At 44.4% G+C, this 9,229-nt stretch overlaps 1 protein-coding gene across 1 annotated transcript in view; it reads left to right on the top strand.

The window, feature by feature from the left end:
* Positions 1-6,748, top strand: part of FAM20B (family with sequence similarity 20, member B) — a 57,395-nt gene extending 50,647 nt beyond the window's left edge. The window contains exons 5-8 of the mRNA XM_012646541.1: positions 774-945; positions 1,156-1,347; positions 3,764-3,823; positions 6,465-6,748. Coding sequence (XP_012501995.1) covers positions 774-945; positions 1,156-1,347; positions 3,764-3,823; positions 6,465-6,696 — 656 coding nt within the window. The 3' untranslated portion in view covers positions 6,697-6,748. The remainder of the gene's footprint in view (positions 1-773; positions 946-1,155; positions 1,348-3,763; positions 3,824-6,464) is intronic.
* The last annotated feature ends 2,481 nt before the right edge of the window (positions 6,749-9,229 follow it).

A 9,229-nucleotide genomic window follows, 5' to 3' on the forward strand; every position in this document is an offset into this window, starting at 1 on the left:
CCCGCCTCGGCCTCCCAGCCCTGGTTCCTTTTAACGTAGTATTAAAATGGTATTTAGAAACTAATACGTGGGTGCTAGGTGTGCTGATTTCTACCTGGGTGTCATTGTTTCCAGGTTCTCTTGACGGACTGCGGTAAGAAGTGCATGTATGTATGTATATGTGCTGCATCTGTGTGTCTGTATGAAAACCATGAGTTCAAACCAGCATCTCCAATTCTAATTCAGCACCACAGGGTTTATTCTGGCCGCCTCCCTTTCTGTATGTTTAACTCACTTCTCCATCTGTGAGAAGCCTGGTTCCTGTTACGTCCTCTATCTACTTATTTGCTCACCTCCCCCATTCCCCTACCCACGTATATAACCAAACTCTGGCCACGCTTGGCCCAGTACATGCCCCTTCCCGCCCTTCCTGAGTACTCTGGCCTGATGTCTGCCAGAGTCTCAGCCCTCATGAAGATAAACGCACTTCAATTAAAGCGAGTTGAGAAAGACACTTGTGATGGTAGTTGACTCCTGAGAGAGAGACCGAGTAGAAGGGTTGCAGAAGAGGGAGACTTACTTTTTAGTATATATCCTTTTGTGCCTTTTGAATTTTTTTATACTATGTGCTTTCATTACCTGTACAGAACATAAATGTTTGAACTACAGTAATTTCAGGATCTTTGTTTTTACAATGCCTGTTTACCTAGCTGCTCTCTTCTACATTGTTTAGAGGAGAATTTGGAGTTGTCATTTTTTTCCTTAAGTATATTTGGCTCCTTTCTGTCCTTCAGGAAACAATACTTGTTTCTATGGGAAGTGTTATTACTGCCGAGAAACAGAGCCAGCTTGTGCTGACGGAGACACAATGGAGGGATCTGTCACACTTTGGCTTCCAGATGTGTGGCCTCTGCAGAAACACCGACACCCGTGGGGCAGGACTTACCGAGAAGGCAAATTGGCCAGGTAAATGCTCCTGTGAGCCGCTAGTTAATTCTCCCCTGTGCCTGGCCAGGTGCCAACCCTGTATAGGAGCCAGTAGTTCTGTCCAAGCGTAAAAAGAACCATGGGGTCGGGGCAAACCTGCTAGGTAGGAACTCTGTCTTCTCTTTGTCTTGAACAGTGCCAGGTACAGTGTTGGCACGCAGTAACCCTGGCGATGCTGCTTGCCTGCAGGTGGGAGTATGACGAGAGCTACTGTGACGCTGTGAAGAAAACATCCCCTTACGACTCCGGCCCGCGCCTCTTGGACATTATTGACACAGCCGTCTTCGATTACCTGATTGGCAATGCTGACCGCCATCACTATGAGAGCTTTCAAGATGATGAAGGCGCTAGTATGCTCATTCTTCTTGATAATGCCAAAAGGTAGGACCAGCAGGACTGTCCTGGTCAGTGAGCATACTAGCTCCCTGTGTATAAAAGAAGGACATTTTCTTGGGTATCCTGGAAAACATCCAACACACAATTGATAGAAGGTGTTCTTTTTTCCATTTGGGGCCTTTGCTGTTGGCACCTATCCTTCCTTCCACCCTTAGGGATCTTAGCACTTTAAAAAAATGGAAAAGTGGTGCTTTCAAGGAGTCGAAGACTCTGTAAGCCTCTTCAGAGATAACTGTAAACCAAGGCCTTTAGTTTGTTACTACCTATATCATTCACTCTTGGCTACGATGTTTAGAATCTTGAGAAATACACATTTAATAAATCATGGAGGGCCAGGTGCGGTGGCTCATTCCTATAATCCTAACATACTGGGAGCCCAGATGGGAGGACTGCTTGAGCTCAGGAGTTCAAGACCAGCCTGAGCAAGAGCAAGACCACGTCTCTTCTAAAATAATAGAAAAATTAGCGGGGCATTATGGGGCACACCTGTAGTACCAGCTACTCAGGAGGCTGAGGCAGGAGGATCGCTTTAACACAGGAGTTTGAGGTTGCTGTGAGCTATGATGACGTCACTGCACTCTACCCAGGGTGACAGAGTGAGACCCTGGCTCAGAAAAAAAAGACGGTGGCCTCATTAGCAAATGCGATAGAAGCACTCTTTGCTGAGGAGCCATATCTTAGCTTATTTCCAGCATCCAGTGTTAACAGTAGTGACCTGGTGCCTGGGCAGGCTCCAAGGAAGCCTTCTGTTCAGCAAACCCTATCAAATGTAACTGAACATGTGGCACTGAACTACCCACCATAGAGAAGAATGCAGAGAACAAATGATAACAGAACGTGTTCTCCAGATAGCTTAGGTGTCATCATAGCTCACTGCAACCTCGAACTCCTGGGCTCTAGCAATCCTCCTGCATCAGCCTCCTGAGTAGCTGGGACTACAGGAGTGTGCCGTGACATCCAGCTAATTTTTCTATTTTTAGTAGAGATAGGGTCTAGCTATGTTGCTCAGGCTGGTCTCCAACTCTTGGCCTCAAGTGATCCTCCCACCTTGGCCTCCCAGAGTGCTGGGATTACAGGCGTGAGCCACCACGCCTGGCCAAGGCTACCATCTTATACTGAACACTAGGCACCTCGTGCCCCGTGAAAGATGGTGACAGCCATAGAAAGTGAAAGGTCAGCAAATACTGCCTCTCCTTCCAACCCATCACAGCAAAGCAGGTAGTGGCCTTTCTGCTATTAATATTATATGTTCCTGAAAATCTTTATCCATTCTTGTAAAAATAATCATTTTTTTAAAAATGAGCAAGTGTACTATGATACACATGATATTAGATACGTATCAAAGTAGTTGTTGTAGTCTTTTGGGCTGCTGTAACAAAATACCTTAGACTGGATAATTTATAAACAACAGAAATTTATTGCTCATAGTTCTAGAGGCTAGAAAGTCCAAGACCCTGGGGCCAGGAGATTTGGTTTCTGGTGAGGCCCATTCCTCATAGATAGTGCCTTCTGCGTGTCCTCAGATGGCAGAAGAGGCAAACAGGCTTCCTCTGGCTTTTTGTTTGACGAGGGCAGTAATCCCATTCACGAGGGCTCTGCTCTCAGGGCTTATCTCCCAAAGGCCCCATCTCTTAATACTATTGCATTGGGGATTCGGTGTCACCGTATGAATTTAGCAGGGACACAAACATTTAGACCATAGCATTTGCCTTTGCTTTATATTCCTGGAGGGCCTGTGCTGCACTAACAGCTACCAGACTGCCCAGCTATTACGGTGAGCTTCTGGGAAAAGAGTAAAAGATTGTTGTTCTAGAATCAGTTCTCCTTTTCTGACACTGAATTACTGCTAAAATCATTTGTACATCTGCTTTGAATCAATGTTTCTTCAGCCTCTGTGAGCAGTTTTTCCAATTTGAATCTGTCCATATACTTATTTGTAAGGGAATAGGATATTGGTAATTTTGGAGTAGAACAAGTATAACTATTTTTTACAAGTAATGGCCATTTGCTTGTTTGTGGGAACCTAATATGAATAGCCTTTATTTCTCTCCCCGTGCCTTAAAATCTTTTCGGGGTAAGGGTCTTCAAGTCCTCCTTTGGGTTGGTGAACTCGACACTGTGTTTGCTGTAGTTATGCTCCAGCACCTTGCAGTATCTTGGCAGGAAAAAGGGTCATTGTACATGAGTATATTTGTTGTTAGGTACTTCAGTACAGGCTGTTAGGGATCCTGCATCTAATTGGTCATGCCCTGCTTGTGTTCAGTTTAAGTGATTTCAGCTGCTGGAGTGTGAAATTATCTAGGATCCCATTTGGGCTTCTCATAGAATTTGTTGATGTTTTGATGCTAAGAAGGGAACTGGTACTTCCACCTAATTCACTAAGTTTTAATTTAATTTTCAGCTTTGGGAACCCTTCGCTGGAGGAAAGAAGCATTCTTGCCCCTCTCTATCAATGTTGCATGTAAGTTACGCACGGAGATACACGTGCTTGTACTGCCTTCCTTTCCACGCTCAGGTAACAGTGCGTCAGCTCTCTCGGCCTTAAAGCCTTCTGGTACCTCAAGAGTGCATGTCGTACTTTTCCACCCGAGAACCCCTGGAGATCCTGAGATGAGGGATCAGGTGAAGGCGGAGGCAGGTAACCCAAAGCTCAGAATTCATTTCAAATTTTGTGTAACTAGAAGTTTGTAATCTATTCAGTAATACATGTCTGTGCTTGGTTTAATATCAGAATATAATCATCCCCCTACACACACCCTAGCCCCTTGCCAAAAATAAAAAAATCCTCTAGTAAAATCTGTATCCCTGGTTGCTGCACCTGGTTCAGGTTGTGGTTTCAAGTCCTCTCACTCACCTGCCACACACCACCTGGGGTTTGCGAATCTCACTTTGAAATTCTCTGGATCAAAAGTAACTTTTTCCGTAAGTATTTAATAATTGATTTTTTTAAAAACTCTGCATTAGAGAACAAAGAAATTGAAAAGTAGTCAAGAAAATGAGACAAAGACTGGGCTCCAAAGAGCTCCTTTTCAGATCATCCTTCCTGGTATAATTTTAGAGCACGCACGTCAGGAATCAGCTGGGACCCCCTGCCTGGCGACACCGAAGAGCAAGTCCAGGAGCGTCACTTATTACTAGTCAGCTCCCAGAGACAGTCAGTCACATAAGCCTGGCCCTGCTAGCAATTGGTCTGTTTTTCTTGTCTTTTCTTTCTTTTTTTTTTTTTTTGAGACAGAGTCTCACTCTGTTGCCCTGGCTAGAGTGAGTGCCGTGGCGTCAGCCTAGCTCACAGCAACCTCAAACTCCTGGGCTCAAGTGATCCTCCTGCCTCAGCCTCCCGAGTAGCTGGGACTACAGGCATGTGCCACCGTGCCTGGCTAATTTTTTCTATATATTTTTAGTTGTCTGATTAATTTCTTTCTATTTTTAGTAGAGACGGGGTCTCGCTCTTGCTCAGGCTGGTTTCGAACTCCTGAGCTCAAACAATCTGCCCGCCTCGGCCTCCCAGAGTGCTAGGGTTACAGGCGTGAGCCATCACGCCCGGCCTCTTTCTTTTTTTAATAGCAAAAAAATTCTGCAGAAAGTAACGGTTTACCCAGGCAACCCTTAATTGTCTTCACTAATGCTGGGAAGCAGTGACACATACAGTCAAAATATGCGCATTTGTCTTTGAAGGAGATATTTCTGTGGGAATAATTTCATCAGTCTGGTCTAGTCAGGATACAAGAAAGATACTGTGTGTTAAACAGGGGTATTTAATATGAAGAATTACTAAATTCTGATACAAGAGTAACTATTAAAAAAACTAGGGCTGAGGGAGATTACCCAAGGACAGACTTGGAAAGGGGGTCCCCTCCCCGAGGCTGAAGTCTGGACCAGTAGGGAAGGCGTAGTCCACCCGCTGGGTCGCAGAGACGTGCGCCGGTTGGCAGGTGCCGAGCAGGCCGGAGCAGCCCTCCCGCGTGCAGGTGGGGCACTGGCAGTGGGCAGTTGGTGTCACGGTGTAGAGGGACAGGTGGAACCCAGCAGGAACCTGTGTGCGGCAGGTGAGGCGCAGCTGTGGGCAGAGGGCAGAGGTGCCAAACTGGGCAGGCCTTCGAGGCTCTGGTTTCCATGCTGAGAGGGTCTCAGGGACACTATCACCAGGCTAAAGCTTCAAGGTCACTGAGGGCCCCGCCTGCTGGGAATGTGGCTGGGGCAGAGCAGCACTAGATGACCTCCACACACACTGACCCACAGAAGCATCCAGAAACCCCCTTCCTCCTGCAGTGTCCCTCCAGCACCCTCTACCAAGAAAGCTTAAGAGGAGAGATGCTTAGAAGAATTCTGTCCATTATAGCAGAGCATGTGCTGAAGAGCGAATTTGGAGCCGAGAGGCAGTGAGTGAGAACTTAGTCACGCAGGGGGAGCTCTGATGCTCTGGGCATTGGTGGTGTATTGCGGAACTTTAAAAAGTTGCATCTGTGCACGTCCGTCCCTTCCACGCTTTGCGCAAAGACTGGCCTTCCTCACCTTTTCAATAGCTGCAGACGTTTCCGCACACCTAGTAATTTCCACTTCACCCACAGAGAGGTAAGAGCTTTTCTTCTGAGATGAACAAAAGATGCTCTCTAGTTGGTGTCCTTGTCCATTTTGCGCTGCTATCACTGAATACCACAGACTGGGTCATTTATAACAATCTGAAATTAACTGGCTCACAGTTCTGGAGTCTGGGAAGTCCAATATCGAGGTGCCAACATCTGGCAAGGGGCCTTCTTGCACAGCCCTCGTGGCCTAATGACCTCTTAAAGATCCCACTTCGTAATACCTAACCATTTCCCAGTGGTTGGACGCTCAGATCGCCTCACATACATCCTGTTACAAACAGCACTGCACTCAACGTGTAAGTCTCTGTATATCTCTGATTAATTACCCAGGAAAAAATATCAAAATGTGGCAACGTGGCACACTCATATCGCAGAGGTTAATTCTAAAACAAATGGTTTTTTTAGTTAAAATATTTTACATTTTTTTTTTTTTTTTTTTTGTCTGCCAAGTAGGCTTTAAACCCCATGTGATAGTGAGAGGTTTTATGTAACTTGTCCTAAACCCTTTTCTTCCAGCATTCGGGTTTCTACCTGGAACAGACTGAACTACCTAAAGAACGGTGTGCTAAAGTCTGCCTTAAAATCCTCCATGGCCCAGGACCCCATCTCACCTGTGCTCTCTGAGCCTCACCTGGATGCTGTGGACCAGCGGCTCCTGAGTGTCCTGGCCACCGTGAAGCAGTGCACTGACCAGTTTGGGATGGACACGGTGCTGGTGGAAGACAGGATGCCTCTCTCCCACTTGTAATTCTCAACACAAAATAAGTGAAACTTCTTTTTACAAAGATAGAGAAACAGCACAATCAATTCCAGATTGTATGAGATGGATTGGAAATGGCCAGCAGCAAGTTCTGGTGATAGGGAACACAGTGGCCTTGGATGTCTTTGGTGTTTTCTGTAGCAGAAGCTAAAGCAAAGACCGCAAGTTTCACAGCACGGAGATGTTCCTGCTGAGTCACCTGGCCTCCACGGCAGTTGCCCATCCTAGCAGTGGGTATCATGGTCCGTTGGTCTTAATTCCCATGCCAAAGGACAAACAGGTGTGACGTTTGGATAGGGGAATGCTGGGATTGGTTCTGGAGTGTGTGTTTTGAGCTGAACCTTGCAGTCCTTTCTCCACACCTGTGGATTTTGTGGAAACACTTTGCAATCTCTTGTGTCTTTTTTTTTTTTAACCAGGACTAGTCAAATCGGAAAGTTAATAAAACCTTGTGTTCCATCAAGCCAAAATAGCACACTCTGCTGGAGGGGATATGGTTCTAAGATAGAATTGGAGAGAAGGGCAAAAGCAGGAAGATGTTCTGGCTTTTAAGCAGTTGGGTAGTACTGTTTCGATGATCTTAGGGGAGGGAAGAAGAGAGAGACCCAGTTGATAGAACCAGAATCAGGGAGATGGTTGAATTAATGAAAAACATGTTCCCCTGTATTTAGGTTCTTAAGGTCTGCAAAAAAGCAAACATGACTTTGTACTTAAGTAAAATCTGCATTCTCACATTTGTGTCCAAATTAACCAAAAAGTTGTCTCTGTTTCTAGAGAAAATACATTTATAACCCAAACATGATTTTCTTATGGAGACTAATATTTTTTCTTTTTGCTTAAAGCAGGCAAATCCTTTCTAAATTAACAAAGAAAACTGAAATACTTTGAATAACAGTCAGGTTGCCTGTGATCTCTGCCATCCTCATTTCTGTCTTAAAATGAATTTCCACCCCTGCCTTTGAGGTATTTGGTCATTGGAGCTGCTGTTCTCAAGACGATATTGGCCACCCTGTTTGTGCCTTTCTTGTGAGGAAAGGCAGCTCACCCCTACAGATGAGCATGTGCACCCTGCTGGTGGCTGTATCTTGTGATTTGGGCCATGCAGAAGACTGGAAACAAAGATTTTATGCCTTCTGAGCCTGGAAATTAAGGAGGTTATAGGAGGAAGAGCCTTAAGATTTTGATTTATGTCAAATCCCGATTTCGTTATTTAGTGTTATTTGGAGTTTGGAACCCATGATGTAGTATCATGCTTCCGTCTGCTCTTAGCATTCTCCAATTTCAGGTCGCTAAAACACAGTTTTAGTTCTGTGTTCTGGCAAAGTTGCAATAAAATACAGGGCCAGAGGAGGACAGGCCTGGTTTGCCCACTTTGTGATCTACTGTGTCTTGTCGAGGTATTGTTCCAGTTTTGCACTTCTGTCAAGCAGAGACTAATATCTAAACAGTGTGGTTGAATAAATTTAATGCCAGCCATTGGAGACCAGTTTTAGGCAACCACTCTTTCAAAAACAGCTTTAGAATTTATGCCCCGATTTTCTCACATTGAAAGATAACTGAATAACCCATAACTACTATCAAATATCATGAATTAGGGAACGTAATTTTCTATGTACATTTTGAGATGGACACAACAGTGGGCTGAGTTTTAAAAAGGGTATCAAATTTAAGACAGATATTAAATACAAAACACTGAATTAGGGTTAACAAAAGGAGGTATTGACTTCAATTTTTTTTTTTTTTTTTTTACACCTCAAGATCATTGAGTGAGATTTCAATTTTAAGGCTACTCGCTGTTATGTGTCCAAGGAAATTCATAATTAGCCACCCCATTTGTGCTTTTCTTGTGAGAAAAGGCAGCTCACCCCTACAGAGGAAGAATGTGCACTCTACAGGTGGCAGGATTTATTAATATCTTGTGATTTGGGCCACATGGAAGACCTGGAAACAAAGATTTTAAGCCTTCTGAGCCTTGAAATTAAGGTTACCAGGAAGAGCCTTAAGATTTTGATTAGCACTTACCACAAGCTTCTGAGAACAGCTGGCAGGAGGCAGCAGGAAGGATATCAGCTCTGCATTCCTTAGTAAATATGTTCCTTGAGCTAAATTATGGATTCGTGTTCTTTCAAACACACGATGCCTTTAGTCGGCCACACTGAAATGAATAAGAACTGTTCTCAAACTGGAAACTTCATTCAAAATGTGGAAGGCAGAAGATTCTGCTAAGGAAAAAAGCAGGAAGGAAAGCTGCTTTGAATATTCTCATCCTTTCTTCAAAGCATTTGCAGAAAGTGTATCATTTTATTCTCTTCCCTACTATTTTCAAACTCATGATCTTAAGAGGTATTTTGATTCACAGCAGTTAAAGTTAGAATTAAGCTAACAGAGTGGCACGGTGTGGCACTGAGAATGTAAGGAAAAGCGTGCCTAGGCAAACCTTGGAGAAAACCAACCATACGCTTACAGCCCCAAAATTCAGAAACACTAAATTCTGTTTGAAAAAAGAGGTGGGTATCTTTTT

The sequence above is a fragment of the Propithecus coquereli genome, unplaced genomic scaffold (genome assembly GCF_000956105.1).
Source record: "Propithecus coquereli isolate 6110/MARCELLA unplaced genomic scaffold, Pcoq_1.0 Scaffold246, whole genome shotgun sequence".
NCBI lineage: Eukaryota > Metazoa > Chordata > Mammalia > Primates > Indriidae > Propithecus > Propithecus coquereli.